The sequence below is a fragment of the Bufo bufo genome, chromosome 6, assembly GCF_905171765.1.
Source record: "Bufo bufo chromosome 6, aBufBuf1.1, whole genome shotgun sequence".
Classification (NCBI taxonomy): Eukaryota; Metazoa; Chordata; class Amphibia; order Anura; family Bufonidae; genus Bufo; species Bufo bufo.
Window position 1 is genome coordinate 255,709,086 of NC_053394.1, and position 22,174 is coordinate 255,731,259.

Consider the following 22,174-nt stretch of genomic DNA (forward strand, 5'->3'; position numbering starts at 1 on the left):
GGATTTTTATTTAAAATCCGGCGGGGACTTCCCCCTCAGAATTCATAACAAACGCCGCACACGTGTAGAATTGGCGGGAATCCAAGTCGGATCTCCCGTCGCTTCTATGACGGCTCTGTCTCCATCGCGGCAAGCCAGCTCGGCGCTGGCTCCCGCGATGGGGCTCGTAGGTGCTCAATCTCGCCGAGAAAGAGAGCGAGATTGACACAAAATCGGGTTCACCTACTGTAGAGCCCTCGTCTGTGTGGTAACGACTGGGTTTTTCAACAGGACAACGCTACAGTACACAATGCCCGCAGGACAAGGGAATTCTTCCAGGAGAATAACATCACTCTTTTGGCCCATCCTGCGTGTTCCCTTGATCTAAAGTCAAATGAGAACCTTTGGGGATGGATGGCAAGGGAAGTTTACAAAAATGGACAACAGTTCCAGACAGTAAATAGCCTTCATGCGGCCGTCTTCACCACTTGGAGAAATGTTCCCACTCACCTCATGGAAATGCTTGCATCAAGCATGCCAAAAAACGAATTTTTGAAGTGATAAACAATAACGGCTGAGCTACTCATTACTGAGTTCATGTTTGGAAGTTGGATTTCTGTTTTGGGGGGGGTTTAGTTTTTTTTTGGAGGTGTGGTCCTAAACTTTTGATCAGCTGAAAAACAGCCTGTTTCAGTTTATTCGTTGTTTTCATTAAATTGAATGCTCAAAAAATGTTTTGTCTCACTCCCATTTTGTCTTGTTGCATGTTGAAGCTCTACTTGGAACCTTGTTAAGATCCAGCCATGCTAAATATGATTTTTTGCCATTTTTCAAGTGGTCTTAAACTTTTGATCAGGACTGTATTAGCAGAATTATATAATGGCACTTCCCTCTAGAGCAGTTTTGGTGCACATTACATAGTTACATAGTTAATACGGTTAAAAAAATACATAAGTCCATCAACTTCAACCAAGGGATAGGTGGGAAGTGAATCCTAGATGGAAATGAGACTCAGATTTCTACACATTATTCCTTCTGTGACCACTTCCTGAGGAAGTCTATTCCACAGATTCACAGTTCTTACAGTAAAGAAGTTTTGACGCTTCTGGAGACTGAACTTTTTCTTCTCCAGTCGGAGGCAGTGCCCCCTTGTCTTTTTAAGGGGATTTTACATGGAACAGTTTTTCTCTGTATTATTTGTATGACCCATTTATATATTTGTATACCGTATTTTTCACCCATAAGACGGACCTAGGTTTTTGAGGAGGAAAATAAGAAAAAAAAAAATTTTTTACCAAAAGGTGTGCTTTTAGTGGGTTTTGAACCAATGGTGGTCTGTGGATGACACTATTATGGGGGATCTGTGGATGGCACTGTCATGGGGGCATCTGTGGATGGCACTGTTATGGGGTAATCTGTGGATGGCACTGTTATGGGGGCATCTGTGGATGGCACTGTTATGGGGGCATCTGTGGATGGCACTGTTATGGGGGCATCTGTGGATGGCACTGTTATGGGGGATCATTATGGGGGCATCTGTGGATTGCACTGTTATGGGGGATCATTATGGGGGCATCTGTGGATTGCACTGTTATGGGGGCATCTGTGGATGGCATGACACTGCTATGAGGGGATCTGTGGATGACACATATATAGCATCTTATCTAATGTGTCATCAACAGATCCCCCATAACAGTGTCCCTGTGTAGTAAATAGGGGCCGGCATCTGGTTCTGTACTGGCAGCGGGGCGCGGTGCAGTCACTTTATTCTACTACACCGGGCCCCGCTCACAGTAGTATCATCATATCTAATTTGTAGGTATTGTTAAACTATTCAAATATCATCTGAAATCCAGCGCTTTACTTACTACTAACTTCATAGCAGTCAGGTGTCACGCTGGGTAGGATACAAGATACTATAAACACACAGAAAACCTCAAAACAAGCATCTAGGCCAGAAGTTGGGAATAAAGGTCACCTCCTGATAATTCCCTACCAGCTCTCCCTGGACTTCTGTGCCCACGTTCAAACCCTAAAGGTGGGAATCAACGTGCCCCCGTGCCTAAGGCTGAAGATTTCCTAAAGTCCCTAAGATGGTGGAAAGGGGAAAATAGGCAGCCTGCTTCCTCAGGACCTGGAGAAGGCAGGTGTCTCTCTAACAGCCTAGACAGAACACAAAAAGGAAACCAAAACCAACTTATCTTGTAGCCGAGCGGAAACAGCAAATTCACCTTTCCTCAGAAAGCTATAGATAGAAGCTATAACCCACACAGGACACTGGGAAGGAGCGTAATTTAAACTCACACAAACGACCCCACCCAGTGCACCTGAAGGGAGGAGGATACAGCTCAACTCAAAATCCAAAACAAACAAAAAACTACACACGTGCTGCTAACCTGGCAGACCTCCGCACATAACCTGAGCAGGGCATGACAGTACCCCTCCTTCTACGGGTGACCTCCGGACACCCGTGGCCAACTTTATCCGGGTGGGCCCTGTGAAAGGCCCTCACCAGTCGGCTGGCACTAACATCCACAGCCGGAATCCACATCCTCTCCTTGGGGCCGTATCCCCTCCAGTGTACCAGGTACTGAAGGGAACCCCGAATAACACGTGAGTCAAGAACCCTAGAGATCTCGAACTCTAAATTGCCATCAACCAGAACAGGGGGAGGAGGCAATGGCGATGGTTCGACCGATTTCACATATTTCTTCAGTAAAGACCTGTGGAACACATCATGGATCCTTCAGATCTGCGGAAGATCCAGACGAAACGCCACGGGATTGACAACCGCAGATATTTTGTGAGGTCCAATAAATCTTGGACCCAGTTTCCAAGATGGTACTCTCAGTTTAATATTTTTAGTAGATAACCGCACCAGATCACCCACACACAGGTCCGGACCAGTCATACATCTCCTGTCAGCCATTCGCTTATACCTCTCACCCATCTTCTCCAAATTCGCTTGAATCCTCCGCCAGATAGAGGACAAGGCAGAAGAAAATCTATCCTCCTCTGGCATCCCAGATGAAACAGTCCCAGAAAAGGTACCAAACTGAGGATGAAAACCGTATGAGCCAAAAAATGGTGACTTACCCGTGGACTCCTGCCTACGGTTATTCAAAGCAAACTCTGCTAGAGATAAGAATGAGGACCAGTCCTCCTCGTTCTCAGCCACAAAACACCTCAACTAGGTCTCCAGGTTTTGGTTAGTACGCTCTGTCTGCCCATTCGACTGCGGATGAAAAGCCAAAGAGAATGAAAGTTGAATACCAAGACAAGAGCAGAACGCCCTCCAAAATCTGGAAACAAACTGTGTGCCCCTATCAGAAACCACAATCGAGGGAATGCCATGTAATTTCACGATGTTATCAACAAAAACCTGAGCAAGAGTCTTAGCATTGGGCAGACTAGCTAACGATACAAAGTGAGCCATTTTACTAAAACGGTCCACAACCACCAAAATCACAGTTTTCCCGGAGGAACTCGGCAGATCAGTTATAAAGTCCATAGACAAGTGCGTCCAAGGACGAAATGGAATCGACAAATAAAGAAGTGAACCAGAAGGTCGAGTGTGAGCAACCTTTGACCGTGCACAGGTCTCACAAGCTGCTACGTAATCCTCAACACTCTTACGTAACCCGGGGCCACCAGAACCTCCGGGAAATAAGATCAAAGGTGGACTTGCCACCAGGATGTCCAGCAAGGACAGTATCGTGATGTTCCTTGAATACCTTGTATCGCAGTCCAGCAGGAACAAACAACCTCCCTGGGGGACAAGAATCAGGAGCCCCCTCCTGGGCTCCCAACACCTCCATCTCCAACTCGGGGTACAGAGCGGAGACCACCAGCCTATCAGCCAAAATCGGAGCAGGATCCTCTGAATCACTTCCCCAGGAAAACTACGAGACAATGCATCTGCCTTGACATTTTTTAACCCCCGGGTGAAAAAGTAACCACAAAATTGAACCTACTAAAGAACAGTGACCATCTAGCCTGTCTAGGATTCAGACGCTTGGCAGATTGCAGGTAAGCCAAATTCTTATGATCAGTATATACCGTAACGGGATGAGACGCCCCCTCCAACCACTGACGCCATTCCTCAAAGGCCAATTTGATGGCCAGCAATTCCCTATCTCCTACATAATTCCTCTCCGCGACCGAGAGCTTCTTGGGAAAAAAAAGCACACAGACGCCATTTGCCAGGAGATGAACATTGCGATAACACTGCTCCAACCCCCACCTCTGATGCATCCACCTCCACCACGAATGGCTGAGACACATCGGGCTGCATTAGAATGGGAGCAGACGCAAAACATTCCTTTATAGCTGAAAAGGCCTGCGATGCCTCATCCGACCAGACAGAGAAGTCAACGCCTTTCCTAGTCATATCGGTCAAAGGTTTTACAATGGTAGAGTAGTTCAAGATAAATTTTCTATAATAATTGGTAAACCCCAAAAACCACATCAAAGCTTTCTGATTCTCCGGTCGGTCCCATTCCAGAACGGCCCGGACCTTTTTCGGGGTCCATACGGAGTCAGAAAGCAGATATCCCAGAAACGGAAGCTCCTGAACAGAAAACACACATTTCTCATTTAGCATATAATTTATTCTCCCGAAGATCGACAAAACCTGTCTCACGTGATGGGTCTTCAGATCAGGAGAGTAAATTCGTATGTCATCCAAGTAAATTTTTACAATGAACCTTCCCACAAAATGATGGAAAACGTCATTGACCAATCATTGAAACACCGCTGGCGCGTTAGTTAACCCAAAAGACATAACCATAATAGGCCACTAAACTCTTTCAACACAAATAACTACAGAAGTGAAATGCATATATATTTTTCTTTTTCCACAGATATAAGCCACTAAAGGCTTTTCAACATAGCACTTGCACCCCAATAACAAGAACAAATTGCTGGAATGCCAGAGATGTATAATGGCTATTTGGATCCCCAAATAATGTTTACCTGCACTTGTACATCGCAATGAGGTTTTTCTAGCACTGTCCTTAGCGACTTCAGACATCTCTCCCTGCGCTAAGATGCTGTGAAATAATTCCTCCCTATCCTTTCTCTGCACTTGTAAATTGCTTTTCTGGCACTGTCCCTAGCGCCTTCTGATGTCTCTCCCTGCACTAATTGCTGTGAAATGATTCCTCCCTATCTTTCCCAGCACTTGTAAATCGCTTTTCTATCAATGTCCCTAGCACCTTCTGACATCTCTCCCTGCACTAAGATGCTGTGAAATCATTGCTCCCTATCCTTTCCCTGCACTTATAAATTGTTTTTTCAGTTTTTTTTTCACAATTAGGTTTTTCCTATTGCGGTCCCTAGCACCTTCTCATGTCTTTCCCTGCAGTCAGAATGCTGGAAAATGTCTGACTCTAAGATGGCCGCCGTATTTATAGGGCTGTGACATCACAGGGCTGGCTGGCTGCTGATTCCCTGCATGCATGGAATTATGGGTCAGCCCGCCTTCCCAGAGTTCCTTTCTCCATGTCCTCACACGTGTAGCCACCATTGTAGCCACTGTTTTAGGAAAAATTGCAATTTGTTACCACGAAGCACGAGGAAATTCGCATTCGTTGCGAGACAAATTTTTCCTGAAATTTGGATCAAATTCTACTTCGGCTGATTCGATTCGCTCATCTCTAATTATTTATTACCTAGTATTTCTCGAACAGTAGTATTTCCAACAAGCTGTGCATCATTAGAAATTACCAGATCCAACAGAGCATTGCCCCTAGTGGGAGCTTCTACAAACTGGCCCATAAAGTGGTCCTGCAGCAAGTTGAGGAATCTTCTCCCCTTTGCGGTTGAGGCAGAATCATGTCTGGGAGGTTAAAAATATGACCACTGTACCAACCTGCTCTATTAGGTTATACAGTTGTGTTTCTATCTCCCCTGTGATGATAGGGGGTATATACACTGCTCAAAAAAATAAAGGGAACACAAAAATAACACATACTAGATCTGAATTTATTAAATATTCTTCTGAAATACTTTGTTATTTACATAGTTAAATGTGCTGACAACAAAATCACACAAAAATTTAAAATGGAAATCAAATTTTTCAACCCATGGAGGTCTGGATTTGGAGTCACACTCAAAATTAAAGTGCAAAAACACACTACAGGCTGATCCAACTTTGGTGTAATGTCCTTAAAACAAGTCAAAATGAGGCTCAGTAGTGTGTGTGGCCTCCACGTGCCTGTATGACTTCCCTACAACGCCTGTGCATGCTCCTGATGAGGTGGCGGACGGTCTCCTGAGGGATCTCCTCCCAGACCTGGACTAAAGCATCTGCCAACTCCTGGACAGTCTGTGGTGCAACGTGACGTTGGTGGATAGAGCGAGACATGATGTCCCAGATGTGCTCAATTGGATTCAGGTCTGGGGAACGGGCGGGCCAGTCCATAGCATCAATGCCTTCGTCTTGCAGGAACTGCTGACACACTCCAGACACATGAGGTCTAGCATTGTCTTGCATTAGGAGGAACCCAGGGCCAACCGCACCAGCATATGGTCTCACAAGGGGTCTGAGGATCTCATCTCGGTACCTAATGGCAGTCAGGCTACCTCTGGCGAGCACATGGAGGGCTGTGCGGCCCTCCAAAGAAATGCCACCCCACACCATTACTGACCCAATGCCAAACCGGTCATGCTAGAGGATGTTGCAGGCAGCAGAACGTTCTCCACGGCGTCTCCAGACTCTGTCACGTCTGTCACATGTGCTCAGTGTGAACCTGCTTTCATCTGTGAAGAGCACAGGGCGCCAGTGGCGAATTTGCCAATCTTGGTGTTCTCTGGCAAATGCCAAACGTCCTGCACGGTGTTGGGCTGTAAGCACAACCCCTACCTGTGGACGTCGGGCCCTCATATCACCCTCATGGAGTCTGTTTCTGACCGTTTGAGCAGACACATGCACATTTGTGGCCTGCTGGAGGTCATTTTGCAGGGCTCTGGCAGTGCTCCTCCTGTTCCTCCTTGCACAAAGGCGGAGGTAGCGGTCCTGCTGCTGGGTTGTTGCCCTCCTACGGCCTCCTCCATGTCTCCTGATGTACTGGCCCGTCTCCTGGTAGCGCCTCCATGCTCTGGACACTGCGCTGACAGACACAGCAAACCTTCTTGCCACAGCTCGCATTGATGTGCCATCCTGGATAAGCTGCACTACCTGAGCCACTTGTGTGGGTTGTAGACTCTGTCTCATGCTACCACTAGAGTGAAAGCACTGCCAGCATTCAAAAGTGACCAAAACATCAGCCAGGAAGCATAGGAACTGAGAAGTGGTCTGTGATCACCACCTGCAGAACCATTTCTTTATTGTGGGTGTCTTGCTAATTGCCTATAATTTCCACCTGTTGTCTATCCCATTTGCACAACAGCATGTAAAATTGATTGTCACTCAGTGTTGCTTCCTAAGTGGACAGTTTGATTTCACAGAAGTGTGATTGACTTGGAGTTACATTGTGTTGTTTAAGTGTTCCCTTTATTTTTTTGAGCAGTGTACATTACACCAAGTATTTTTTCAGTGTTTATATCCCTTTGAAATTCCACCCATAAGATTTCAACATCCTCATCATCCTCACCCACAATTGCCTCTTTCACATTTGTCTTCAGATCACTCCTCACATACAGGCACATGCCATCGCCTTTCTATTGACCCCGTCTTTCCTAAATAGTGTAAAACCCTCAATATTTACAGCCCATTCATGCGAAGAGTCCAACCATGTCTCAGCCACACCAACTACATCTATGTGTTCTTCTATTACCATAGCCTCCAGCTACCCCATTTTGCTAGCTAGACTTCTGGCATTTGTGAAAATACATTTTAAATTACTATTACCTATAAAGTGAATATCTGGGATTTTTGGGTTGCCTTGGTTGATGTTTGTATGTAACAGGTTCTTGTCAGTGATGGTCCGTTTGCAATGTTCGCCAGCGAACACATGCGGGCTGCCATCTTTAGTAAGGTAGACTCACCTGTCCGGCGATGCACAGGTAAGCCCTTACCTGTGCCTGTGCCAGGAGCCGGTATGAAATCAAATGTAGTCACTGGGAGCAGGCAGTTCCGAGAACAGCCCGATAAAGGCCCCCGGCTGCTGTTTTCGGAACTGCCTGCTCCCGGTGACTGCATTTGATTTCAGACCTGCTCCCGACACAGGCACAGGTAAGGGCTCACCAGTGCATCACCGGATGGGTGAGTCTAGCTTACTAAAGATGACAGCCCGCATGTGTTCACTGGAAAACACTGCGAACTGACCATCACTGGTTCTTGTTACCAGCAGTTCTATTTTTCATCGGTGTATAGTTCTGCCCAGTCTTCTCCCTACTTTCCTCACTAACCCCAGTCCCTACTAAATCCCCACTGTCCCCTCCTATATCCCACTCTCTATCTACACTATCTACAACATTATTAGTATGACCCCCCCACCCCCCCACCCTCCCCAGATCCTAGTTTAAAAGCTTCTCCAGCCGTCTAACCATTTTTTCCCCCAGGGCAGTTGCACCCTCCCCATTAAGATGCAGCCAATCCTTACTGTAGAGCCTGTAACCGACCGAGAAGTCGGCCCAGTTCTCCATGAACCCAAAGCCTTCCTTCCTGCACCAGCTTATAAACAACTTATTTAACTCCCTAATCTCCCATTCTCTCACTGGTGATGCTCGTGGCACTGGTAGTATTTCTGAAAACACTACCTTGGAGGTCCTTGACTTGAGCTTCTCAATCTTATGCCATACCTTCTTTCCCACTAAACCACATCCACTTTCTTCTAAGCTAGCCCCACTCCCTTCCCTTGTTAAGCAAGGCTGTAAAGGTATCTAAAAAAAATTTGCAATATTAAGATAGACTCCTTCTCGACCACACCATACATGTACAGCGAAAGTTGGGACTTTAAATATGGGCATAGATGCTGCATTTAGGTTGTTTTACACAGCAGAAATCTAGAGGCAAAGTCCATGATCGGCAATGATGCTAATCATGGACTTTTAATCCTTTAGAAGAAGTTGTCAATTGCGACCACGGCATCTGAGAGGTCTTTTCTTTAGAGCACCTTGTCAAAGTCAAGGGAGCTATTCGGTTTCTATGGTATCCTTAGGCCCTTATGGATCTGGAAAGGCAGGCACTAAAAACTGAAAATTATTTAAATAAAAAAATAAAAAAACATTTTTCTACCAATACATAGAAAATGTATGCTTCTCGTAACTATAATTCCAAATATAGATCCCAATTTAAGTGGTGTGCACTTATCTGATATGGCCTCTCTAGAAAAGTGGTGGCGTGTTATACACTACTCCCTAGTCATGAGTGTCACAATCAAATATCCAGAGTATACTTATTGTAATAATTTCATATTGTGCATTGTTTTCCATTGTGTTCTGGTTGGTGTAGGTTGCAGTAAAGTTTAGTCCCTAAGAAGTATATAGATGCTTTTAATTGATGGGCACTGTTTATTTCTCTTGTACTATTCGCTGCTTACACTAGGTGTCACTGTTACATAGTATATAAGAGCTTGCAGCAGGAAACAAGGAGCTGCTGTGGCTGAGGCCACATGGTGTGAGAAAAGAGGCTGCTGCAAGAACAAGCTAAAGGCCTTAAAAAGGAAAATGCAGTCTAGGTTCCTGCATTGCAATGAGCCAGAGCATGGGCTGCTGTAAGATGGTTCCAGCACTTTGCTGATAGTGGGAAGTGTCGAGACACGCTTGAAGACTGTACACAGGGTAACTGTTGTACTTCTTTGTGAGACGGTAATAGTTGAGCTCTACATTTTCACCCTGTGTCCTCTACTTTTTCAGTTTGTGGTCGGTCACTAGATATTTAGATGGTCACCCACCTCCTGTATTAGACATTACATGACAATTAAAGGATCCAAACTGAGGAGAGACTCAGTATTTTTTGGACTGAAGTAAAAGCTATTTTGATACAATTATTGATCTTACTATGCTACATTGTACTGTACTACTGAGAACATTAATGGAGTTTTCAATGTTTTTTATTTTAATTTTATTTTATGTAGGCTACAGACAATGATGTCGGGACTTTTGGAAAAGTGAGCTACTTCTTCAGTGATGATCCAGACAAGTAAGAGTTAAATATGCCCTAGATACCACAGAAATCATGAGAATGGTAAAAATTGCTAAATGGGATAGGGGTGGCTAACCTGATATGTCAGTGATTTTGAATTTACAATTGTAGGCTCTTTTTGCAAATTAAATATTGATGACCTATCCACAGGAAAGGTTATCAATATCTGATCATTGGAAGTTTGACTCATGGCACCCCCACCAATCAGCTGTTTGAAGGGGCTGCTGTGCTCATGTGATTCCTACATTAGTCACATGGCACATGAAGCTCAATCCCATTAACGTGAATGAGATTGAGCTGTATTACCATGCACAGTATACACCGCTATACAAGTGGATGAGGCTGAGTTGCAATACCAAGCACAGCCGTTATACAATGTATGCAGGGCTGGTGCAAGGATTTTTGCCACCCTAGGCAAAAGCTAATTTTGCCGCCCCCTTGACTCCGCCCATTGACCACATCCTTTTACCTGCCCCTTTTTCAGACACCTATTGCATGAAACATTTAACTATGGTCGTGTACCCTGTGCCAGTTACTTAAAAAAAAAAGTATATAAGACTTCTACTGTAGATAACTTTGATACCTAGTGTACATCCATAGAAAAGTTTGTGCTGGTATTCGAGCTCACGACCTTTCACATCAGAGGCAAGGCATTTACCCACACAGCTATGAAAGCTGTATAACCAGTAACTTAAAAAAAAATATAAGACTTCTACTGTAGATAACTTTGATACCTAGTGTACATCCATAGAAAAGTTCCTCCTGGGATTCAAACTCACAACCTTTCACATCATAGGCCAAGCATTTACCCACACAGCTATGAAAGCTGTATAGCCAGTTACTTAAAAAAAACAATATATAAGACTTCTACTGCAGGTAACTTTGATACCTAGTTTACATCCATACACATGACAGCTGCCCCAGTACACTGTGTATGGATGTAGCAGAGCTGGGTGTGTTGGGACAGCTGTCATATGTATGAATGTACACTAGGTATCAAAGTTACCTGCAGTAGAAGTCTTATATATATATATTTTTTTTTAATTATTATTATTTTTTTAAGTAACTGGCTATACAGCTTTCATAGCTGTGTGGGTAAATGCCTTTCCTCTGATGTGAAAGGTCGTGAGTTTGAATCCCAGGAGAAACTTTTCTAAATGAGACTTAAATACACCAGTAGCTGTGTGTCAGCTGCGTGCCGCCCGCTCTGCCCGAAGTGACTGAACAAACTCATGCCCTCGCGGCCGGCAAGTACAGGAACAGAAGGAGTCAAGGAGATGATGTCAGATGGATCACAAGTAGGGGCGGGGCGCAGGCGGCTGCCGGGTGCAACTACTTGGGATTCGGACTCCAGAGTGTCGGCGCCCCCAGGCAGAGTGTGCTCTACGCGGTGGCCTACTCTGCTTATGGGTGGAGCCGGCCCTGAATGTATGGTGCTATGCTTGGAGAGCTGCTAGGAACTGGCTTCACTCACCAGGACTCCAGTGAGCTCGGCGTCCCCCAGAAACAGCTGGTGGGACTCAGATCCCCTTTGAACTGATAACGATAACTATGCTGATAGGTCATCATTATCCATTACTGGATAACCCATTTTTGGTTTTCCAGGACCAGAAAAATATTCTGCTTCCTTCTAAAAACTGCACCACACCTGTCCACAGGTTGAGTGTGCAATTACAGCTCATCCCAATTCTCTTCAATGGATCTGAGCTGCAATACGAGAGACAACCCATGGACAGGTGTGGTACTGTTTTAGGAATAAATCAGCCATGTTTTTCTAATCTTGGACAACCCTTTTACTTGTTTTTACATTCCATATTTAAGGGGTTGTCTCATGAAGACTACCCCTGTCTGTTTTTCCTATTAGAACATATGGATACCTTCAAGAGAAGTAACCAAGCTTCACTCTATGAGCCAGAATGGAGAACCAGTCTGTAAGAGCCACCATGCAATATGTGATTTTCCTACAAAAACTATCTGACCGTTGCTTTTAGAAAATCAGCTGTTTGCTGGGGTTGCCAGGGCCCACATTCTTAAATGGGTTAATATTTCACTAAAATAGTATACATTATTTAACGGAAACAAAAAACATAAATGTTACTAAAAAAAAGAAGAAGGCAAAAAGGAAAAACACCATATAGTCAAGGAATAGAATAAATGTAGTTAATGTTATTTTTCCTTTTTATGTATGTGTAATATATTTTCCGTGTAGGTTTTCACTTGATAAAAACACGGGTATAATTACCCTTATTGCTCGGCTGGATTTTGAGACTACTCAGCGATACACCCTAACAGTGATTTCCAGGGATGGTGGAGGTGAAGAGACAACTGGTCGTGTGCGCATCAATGTTTTGGATGTCAATGACAATGCACCCATCTTTCAGAAAGATTCCTACCTTGGAGCAATAAGAGAGAATGAACCATCTGTGATCACAGTGATCAAGCTTAGGGTGAGGAAAAGATAACATAAGAAAAGTTTTCTCTATTTCTTCTTGGCTCAGACTGTTTCCTTTTTTTTCCCTTAACATTCATGGCCAAGTTTGCTGATTATTCACAACAGGTTCTAACAGCTCAATTAAACCTTTTATACATATTAATCACCCTAAATTAGCAAGAATAGTAAGTAACATACTGCATCTAATCAGCTACACAGAAAGTCCAATTGGTAAAATTCCACTACCAAGTGTGTCCTGTTATTGTCTTTTCTTCAAGCAGCCTGATTCTCCTGTTCTTATAAAAGCCACTGAGTTATTCAGCTGCAAAGATGTAGTAACAATGGGATAGCCCAGCTGGGTCAGGGATCTGAATATCTAATGAATTCATTATGTTAACACGTGCACCTGGATTCTGCCTTATAAACATGTTCTCCTTTACTCATCATAAAATGTTTTTAACGTTTTCATGAGCAAGTCCACGTTTTTATTTTTTTGCCAAACGCCTTTTTTTATGAGCCAAAGTACTTTGTCACGTAGAAATCAATAGGATAGCATTGACTGAGCTTTCTTGATTAAAGGGGTTGTCCAGCTTTATTAAAGGACATCTGTCAGCAGATATGTACCTATGAAACTAGCTGACCTGTTACATGTGCGCTTGGCAGCTGAAGTCACCTGTGTTGGTCCCATATTCATATGTGTCTGCATTGCTGAGAAAAATGAAGTTTTAATATTTGCAAATGAGCCTCTAGGAGCAACAGGGGTGTTGCTGTTACACTTAGGCCTCTTTCACACGGGCGTCATGTTTTTGGCCGGGATAGGATGCGGGTGCGTTGCGGGAAAATGCCTGATTTTTCCGCGCGAGTGCAAAACATTGTAATGCGTTTTGCACGCGCGTGAGAAAAATCTGCATGTTTGGTACCCAGACCCGAACCCGGACTTCTTCACAGAAGTTCGGGTTTGGTATAGGTGTTATGTAGATTTTATTATTTTCCCTTATAACATGGTTATAAGGGAAAATAATAGCATTCTTAGTACAGAATGCATAGTACAATAGGGCTGGAGGGGTTAAAAAGAAAATAAAAAAATTTAACTCACCTTAATCCACTTTTTCGTGCAGCCCGGCTTCTCTTCTGTCTTCATCTTTGCTGTGCACAGGAAAAGGACCTTTGATGACGTTGATTAGGTGTAATCGCAATACCCCGTTGCTCCTAGAGGCTCATTTCCATATATAAACTTCATTTTCCTCAGCAATGCAGGTACATAGGAACATGGTACCAACACAGATGCCTTCAGCTGCCAACTACACATGCAACAGGTCAGGCAGTTTGATTGGTACAAATCTGCTGACAGATGCCCTTTAACTGATGGGCATCCGCAGGATAGGCCATCCATAGCTGATTTTGGGATGCACCGGAACTACAAAGCACATTCAACTGTGTACTGGAGGAAACTTGTTATTGCAGTGCAGCTCCCTTTGAAGGCAATGGGAGCAGTGCTACAGTGATGAGTTGGCAGAGCCACATAGTTCGGTTGCTGACTTGTGGCAGCAGAGCTACACTCGAATAACTAATTGCTGGGAGTGCGAGGTGCAGGGGCGTAGCTATAGGGGGTGCAGAGGTAGCAGTCGCTACCGGGCCCAGGAGCCTGAGGGGGCCCAAAGACCCTTGTGCCACATAAGACACTGGCATTATAGAAAGTGCATGCTGGTCAATTTACACCTCTGCCTGGAGGGAAGGGGTTAGGTCAAGAATTTGGCATGAGGGGGTACCCTTTCAATGTTTGCCTCAGGCAGCAGGAAGGCTATGTGCTCCCCTGCCCCTTGCCAACAAGCACTGAGGGACAGGGGCCCAAGCTGAACTCTTGCACCAGGGCCCATGAGCTTTTAGCTACGCCACTGGCGAGGTGTCAGACAGCCGCTGATCTGATCCTGAGGATAGGCTAACATTTAGTAAAAGCTTGGCAACTCCTTTAATTGTTTTCACAGAAACATACTGAAAAAATGCTACTGTGGATGGGTCCAAAAAAGGATATCCATATAATAATTACAACAATTTTTTATCCCTTGTATTGCAATTTGTTTTGGATTTTTCCCTTCACATTGGAGTGTATGAACATGTTTAATGCATCATACAGACATAGGATTCACACTCATCCTTGCGCCTCATAGTGTATACAGAAATGTGACAATCGCATGTGAAGAAAGTCTACAGGACATGACCGCAACATCATGGAATCATTTTGGATCGCCTTCTATTAAAAACCTTAATAAGGATTATTCTGCCCACTGCTTTCTGGCTTAGGACACCACTCCTACACTAAGAATCCCTATAGTAGTGTGCCATTAAACCAGTTAAATGCACTTAGATTGCCAATATTTATAAAGGTGATGCACAAATGTAATATTTTTGTAATTTCTAGGTTAACCTAGGTACTCCTTTTTCATGGTGAAATTGGTTTTACCACTATCACTGAAGGCAAGCACCTAAAACTTAACTTTTATTAAAGATCATTAAAGGGGTTCTGCACTTTCATTTAACCGATGAGCTATCCTCTGGATAGATCATCAGCTTCGGATCGGCGGGGGTCCGACACCCGGGACCCCCGCCGATCAGCTGTTTCAAAAGGCAGCGGCACTCCAGTAGCGCCGCGGCCTTCTCACTGTTTACCGCCGGGCCGCCAGCCCACTGACATCACGACTAGTATCAACTAGCGTGGGCGCGGCTAAGCTCTATTCAAGTGAACAGAGCTTAGCCGCACCAACGCTAGTTGATACTAGTCGTGACGTCAGTGGGCCAGCGGCCCGGCGGTAAACAGTGAGAAGGCCGTGGCACTGCTGGAGCGCCGCTGCCTTCTCAAAAAGCTGATCGGCAGGGGTCCCGGGTGTCGGACCCCCGCCGATCAGAAGCTGATGATCTATCTAGAGGATAGATCATAAGTTAAATGAAAGTGCAGAACCCCTTTAAATATCAAATCCCGTATAAGGACTAATAGACACACAAGCAACCACAGAAGGAGCTATTTAAACCTAGGAGCTGTATCTTTTTGCCCCCTGGAGCCCCTCCAACTGTGCACCACCGGTCTGTGACTCATCAGATAAGTACCACATTGGTGGCCTTTATTTAAGTATCTCTTGACGTGTATATCTGTTTAGTATCTGACTCTGGTACATGTATTTTGCAACTTACCACTCTTACAGACCAGTGCCGGTTTGGGGGTGCTCCAGCTTTTTCTATTTTCTTTTATTTCTGTTTTTTCTGTGTATTTCTGATACACATGTTATGGTATCTGATCGCTAATGTTTGATACTTATGTCCCCTGATGAACCTTTAATATTTTAAGGGGAAACGCGTTGGTACTGAATATTTAATATCGTGAATCGATCTTTTTGGATTGTAACATAGTAACATAGTACATAAGGCCAAAAAAAGACATTTGTCCATCCAGTTCGGCCTATTATCCTGCAAGTTGATCCAGAGGAAGGCAAAAAAAGAAACTGTGAGGTAGAAGCCAATTTTCCCCACTTTAGGGGAATAAAAAATTCCTTCTCGACTCCAATCAGGCAATCAGAATAACTCCCTGGATCAACGACCCCTCTCTAGTAGCTATAGCCTGTAATATTATTACGGTCCAGAAATACATCCAGGCCCCTCTTGAATTCCTTTATTGTACTCACCATCACCACCTCCTCAGGCAGAGAGTTCCATAGTCTCCCTGCTCTTACCGTAAAGAATCCTTTTCTATGTTTGTGTACAAATCTTCTTTCCTCCAGATGCAGAGGATGTCCCCTCGTCACAGTCACAGTCCTGTGGATAATATTGAAGTGAAAACTAAGGACCATGTATAAATTTCATTGGATTTATTTGATTAGGTATATTTAATTGAAGTAAGGGCTTTTTAAGGACAGGTAGCCAAGGTACGTGGACAGAGTGCACCTACCATTCAGGTGTATATCTGGGCTGAGGATATTTTGTAGGGCAAACTAGGGGCAGACATTAGGTGTATAGACGTGTTGTCCCATGCCTTGATCCTTTAGCACTGGCTGTCTGTATAGGTTTAAATAGCTCCTTCTGTGGTTGCTTGTGTGTCTATTAGTCCTTATACTGGATTTGATATTTAATGATCTTTAATAAAAGTTAAGTTTTAAGTGGTTGCCTTCACTAATAGTGGTCTATTTATGCAACTACCCTTAGGTATATATTCTGTTTGGTGAAATTGGTTTTAGCAGCAAAATGCTGAGAAAAAAATATATTGATATGCCTCCATGTGACATTAGAGGTAAACGGAGGTACTGTAGGGATCTAGGCACCTGTATGGGCACCCTATTCAACCTCCATGCAATTGAGATTAGCAATATGGCCTACTTGTAGTGTTAACTTTTTCAGTTAATTTTCTGTTGATCCTAATATTGTGCTCCTATATTTAGGCAACTGATGAGGACTCTCCACAAAATAACCAAATTATTTACAGCATTACCGAGGCTTCAGCATTCCGAAGCTTTTTTGAAATTACAATATCTGAAGGTTATGGAGGTGAGTGGGAATAGATAATAAGTCTTTGTGCTAAAGTTTTGCAAACTGTTTTACAACTCTATATTAGAGATGAGCGAATTTTCAAAAAATTAGATTCGGTCAGTTAGCCGAATTTTTTGAAAAAATTTGCTTTGATCCGAATTTATTTGCAGCAAATTGTATTAAAAAATTGCTATTTCCGGGCTGCAGAAAGTCTTTATAGGGGTGTAGAACACTGTGCCTTGCAGTAACACGCATAGGGAGTCTGCTGTGGTAGTGAAACAATACTGTGAGTCTGTATGACATGCAGATGACAGGCATCACTCTTAGAATCACTGCATACTTCACTTATTTGGGCAGTCACGGGGCCAAACCTGACAAAATTTTCAGGAAAAATTTGGTTCAATACGAATACATTTGCGGCAAATTATGTAAAAAAAATGCTATTTCCTGGCTGCTGAGAGTAGAACAGTGTGCCTTGTAGTAACATGCATAGGGAGTCTGCTTTGGTAGTGAAATAATACTGAGAGTCCGTATGACAGTCAGATGACAGATGTCGCTCTTAGAATCACAGCATACTTCACTTATTTGGGCAGTCACGGGGCCAAAAGTGACCAAATGACTCAAGTATCAACTCAGCCTTACAGGTAGATGTTAGCATCAAGAAGAAGCGCACTCCTTTTACACCATCATCAGCTGATAGATGATGTCTACAGAACCCCCCCGGACAGAATGGAGAGGGTGTCAGCATTAAGTGTGTGTTGACGTCACTGATTATTTTGCCTTTCCTCTGATACGTCAGAACAATTACCCCAAAAAAAACTAATTCTATCTGTGGAGCATCTGCTTTCACTGGGTCAGCATTTGGTCAGTAACCATCAGTATTACTAAAGCCCCAAAAAATAGGACTGGATCTAAAACAGAGAGGCCATGTGAACCAAATATTTGCATCCACTCCTGGCAATTCTGATGGGACCATACAGTTCTTAAAGCTGCTACACAGACAGGATCCGCTGTGCGTCTAATTTTTCCTTCCTTCTGACAGATCAGAAGAAGTGTCAAATAAATAATGATGTCATCCAGGCCAAAAGCCAAAATAGTGGACCAGTCAGGAAGTGGGGAAGGGTGGGGAAAGCATGAGGAGACCACAGAGTGGCCCAATGACAGGGTCTGGAGGTGGCGGCAGTATGAGGAGGCCACCGAGTGGCACAATGACCGAGTCTGGAGTTGGCAGCAGCATGAGTAGGCCACAGAGTGGCACAATGACAGAGTCTGGAGGTGGCAGCAGCAGCATCAGGAAGAGACCACAGAGTGGCACAATGACAGAGTCTGGAGGTGGCAGCAGAATCAGGAGGCCACAGAGTGGCACAATGACAGAGTGTGGAGATAGCAGCAGCATGAGGAAGCCATAGAATGACACAATGACAGAGTGTCGATCGACCAAGATACTTCTGGGGGAACCTGCCTGGCATGAACAGGCCTCTATTAGCTACAGACATTGACAAGCCAAAGCGTCAAGATAGCTTTGAGCACGGAGGAGTCGCAAAGTTCATCAAGATATGTCACTAAAGATTTTACCGCATATAACCGCAGCGCTGACCACTGAATTAATTTAGTTTTTCGACCGACATACTTCATTAAAGATTTTACCACATATTACTACAGCGCTGAACGCTGAACGCTGAACAAAATTTTTTGTTTGCGTATATATTTTTCTTTTTTTACTGTAACACGCCCCTATACGCTTTCAACAGAAATAACTTCAGAAGTGAACTGAGCATATATTTATCTTGTTGGAGTGAATTAGGCCACTATACGCTTTGACCAGAAAAAACTTAGAGTGAAGTGCATATATATTTTTCTTGTAGTACTGAAATACGCTCCTATACGCTTTCACCAGAAATAACTGCAACAGTGCAGTGCGTATATATTTATCTTTTTTTATCTGTAATACGCCCCTGTACGCTTTAAACAGAAATAACTGCAACAGTGAAGTACTTATATATTTTTCTTGTAGTACTGAAATACGCCTGTATACGCTTTCACCAGAAATAACTGCAACAGTGCAGTGCATATATATTTTTCTTGTTGTACTGAAATACCCCCCTATACGCTTTCACCAGAAATAACTGCAGAAGTGAAGTGCGTATATATTTTTCTTGTCGTACTGAATAAGATACTAAGATATAAGCCACTAAAGGATTTTCAACATAACACTTGCAGCCCAGTAACAAAAAGCTAGAATGACAGAGCTGTCTAATGACTATTTGGATCCCCAAATAATCGTTCCCTGCACTTGTAAATCACTTTTCTACCAATGTCCCTAGCGCCTTCTGATGTCTCTCCCTGCACTAAGATGCTGTGAAATGATTCCTATCCTTCCCCTGCACTTATAAATCATTTTTTCTGTCTTTTTTTTCCACAATCGTTTTTCCACTTGCTGTCCCTAGCGCCTTCACACGTCTGTCCCTGCACTCTGATCGCTGGAAAATGGTAAAATCTAAAATGGCTGCCGTATTTATAGGGCTGTGCCATCACAGGACTGGCTGGCTGCTGATTGGCTGCATGCAGGCATGTCAATCTGGGTGATCCCGCCTTCCCAGAGTTCCTTGCCCCATGTCCTCAGTCCTCACTCTTGTAGCCGCCATTTCAGAAAAATTGTGATTCGTTACCACGAAGTGTGAGGAAATTCGCATTTGTTGCAAATCGAATTTTTCCTGAAATTCGGATCGAATTCCACTTCGTCAGCTTTGATTAGCTCATCTCTACTCTATATGTATATCCTTTGGTGCACTAATGTCCTAGATAAAAGACTATGGGGAAGATTTATGAAAGTGTCTAAAAGAAACACTGTCTGTGTTACCTGGGAGACTGGAGCCTCTAGGTGCAGAGGCTCCTTTAAATATTATAAAAGTAAGAATTCTACAGTAACGGAGGCACGGATAATCTTTAGAATAGCAGAGTTAAGTGCAGCTGACATTCACTTCAAAGGATCCACAAATCCAGAGATGCGGAACGGAAGCACGGAACAGAACACTACGGAAACACTACGGAGTGCTTTCCGGGGTTCCATTCCGTGCCTCCACACCGCAAAAAGATAGAACATAGCTCTATCTTTATGCAGAATGGAGGGATCGCGGACCCATTCAAGTGAGTGAGTCCATGATCCCCATGCGGCTAGGCCACGGTCGGTGCCCGTGCATTGAGGACCACAATTTGCAGTCCACAGCACGGGCTTCACACGGTCGTTTGAACAAGCCCTAATGCTGAGAGTTTGTGTCACAGTAACAGTGTTCAGTTCAGGAAATACACTGACAGCACTTGTGTGAAATTACCCTTATAGTTATGCCTAGAGATTAGGGAATCAAATCCAACGAAGTGGAATTCGATCTGAATTTCAGGATAAATTCGATTCACTGCGAAGCCGAATTGTCTCGTGCTTCGTGGTAGGCAATCGATGTAACCTGAAATAGTGTAAAAAAACTCGAAAAATAATATTTACTTTCTCCATTTGCTTGCAACGGGCCGGTCGCCACCATCTTGATTGAAGATCTCGGACAAAATCCCACCACGTCACCACGCCAGCCGGAATGATGATGGTCTCGGGCCACACAAGATTTTGCGCCAGATCTTCAAGCAAGATGGCGGTGGCAGGCCTGTCACAAGCAAATGGAGGCAGTATGATTTGAATTTTTTTTTCTGTTAATTTTTCAGTGTTTTTACTCTCAGATGCGGGCGATCATGTATGAACACGCCATCTGAGGGGGTACAATGATGGGGAACTGTGCTATCGCAGCTCCCTGTCATTGCACCCGCTACTTTAAAAAAAATGTGCTTCGTGACAAAGTAATTTGTAAATTTCGACGAAGCAGGCAAATTAAATTCTTCCAAGAATGTGATAACATGGAAAGGCTCTGCGGAAAATTATGCATCATTGGACCTAAAATCATTAAAAATATATTCATTTCTCTTTCAGTAATAACTGTCATTCGACCTTTGGATTATGAACAAATTTCCAATGGAGTTATAACATTGCAAGTTATGGCAAGAGATTCAGGGGTTCCACCTTTAAACAGTTCTGTACCCATTAGTATTGAAGTCTTTGTAAGTATTCTTTTCAGAAGCTGCCATTTTTTGCATCTTGAATGTATGTATGATAGACATAAGGAAAACATCCCTTCAATGTACTCCTATCTTTATCTGGAATTTGATTTGTTGGTGAATAAAGCATTAAAAAGATTCTTCAATGACAAATGAAAAAGTGGTAAATCTGAGATATTACCATAGTTCAAAAACTTTTCTGAATTGGTTAAAGACTATGTACCCCTTTTTGTGCTAAAAATAATTTGTTCAGTTGGTCTTTATTAAAACTTTGGAGCCCTTTTCTCTGCATAGCCTTGAAATTCTGGTAGCCTGCTGTCTGTTTTCATTCTGTTCCGTCAGGCAGCTCAGTTGACCGCTCCTTATCTCTGTTCTCTGGCCTTATAAACACTCATTATAGCTCAGTTCATATCTTACAAATAAGAATGTGGCCTATATAAATGTTTATGACCATTTTTAGTATTTTAGATAGAAGTTTGATTAGATGAACAGCACAAAGTGACAGTAGGATTTAGACACCTAGACAAACAGTTAACCTTTGTGACAGAATGGCTGAATATTTTTGATTAAGACCAATTGAATTTTTTTTATTTTAGACCAAAATGAGTAAAATGCAATCATAAAATTGCCCCCAAAGGTGTACATAACGTTTAAGTTTCTGAAGACTTTTTGGAGTTGTTTGTTTTCTGAGGTCTGTGGTAGTCACTAGTAAAACTGCGTGTGTTTGGGTCTATCCAAAAAGGTTAGCTTTTATGACCCTTTTATGAGCAATTCATTGACCTAGTTTGAAAGTCAGATCAAGTGGGCTTCATAATTTTTTTTTTATTACAGATCAATGTGTTGTGATTTACAGTTCTTATTTTAAGAAATACAAAAAGCTCTAACTTTTTATGGCAAGAACAATCTATTTATAATCACCAAAAATGCAGTTATTTATTTTATATAATTCAGGTAGATCACCAATTACCAATCACATTGGCATTATTTATTATTTTGAATATCTTAGTTTTTCCTATACATATATTTAAGATAAACCTATTATTGCTAAGGGAACTGTTAGTGCA

At 43.2% G+C, this 22,174-nt stretch overlaps 1 protein-coding gene across 1 annotated transcript in view; it reads left to right on the forward strand.

Annotated features, from left to right (window-relative positions):
• The window catches only part of CDH23 (cadherin related 23), a 1,196,655-nt gene that overhangs the window by 660,233 nt on the left and 514,248 nt on the right, over positions 1-22,174 (forward strand). The window contains exons 12-15 of the mRNA XM_040438415.1: positions 10,002-10,066; positions 12,279-12,516; positions 16,925-17,030; positions 20,986-21,113. Of these exons, the coding sequence (XP_040294349.1) occupies positions 10,002-10,066; positions 12,279-12,516; positions 16,925-17,030; positions 20,986-21,113 (537 nt within the window). The remainder of the gene's footprint in view (positions 1-10,001; positions 10,067-12,278; positions 12,517-16,924; positions 17,031-20,985; positions 21,114-22,174) is intronic.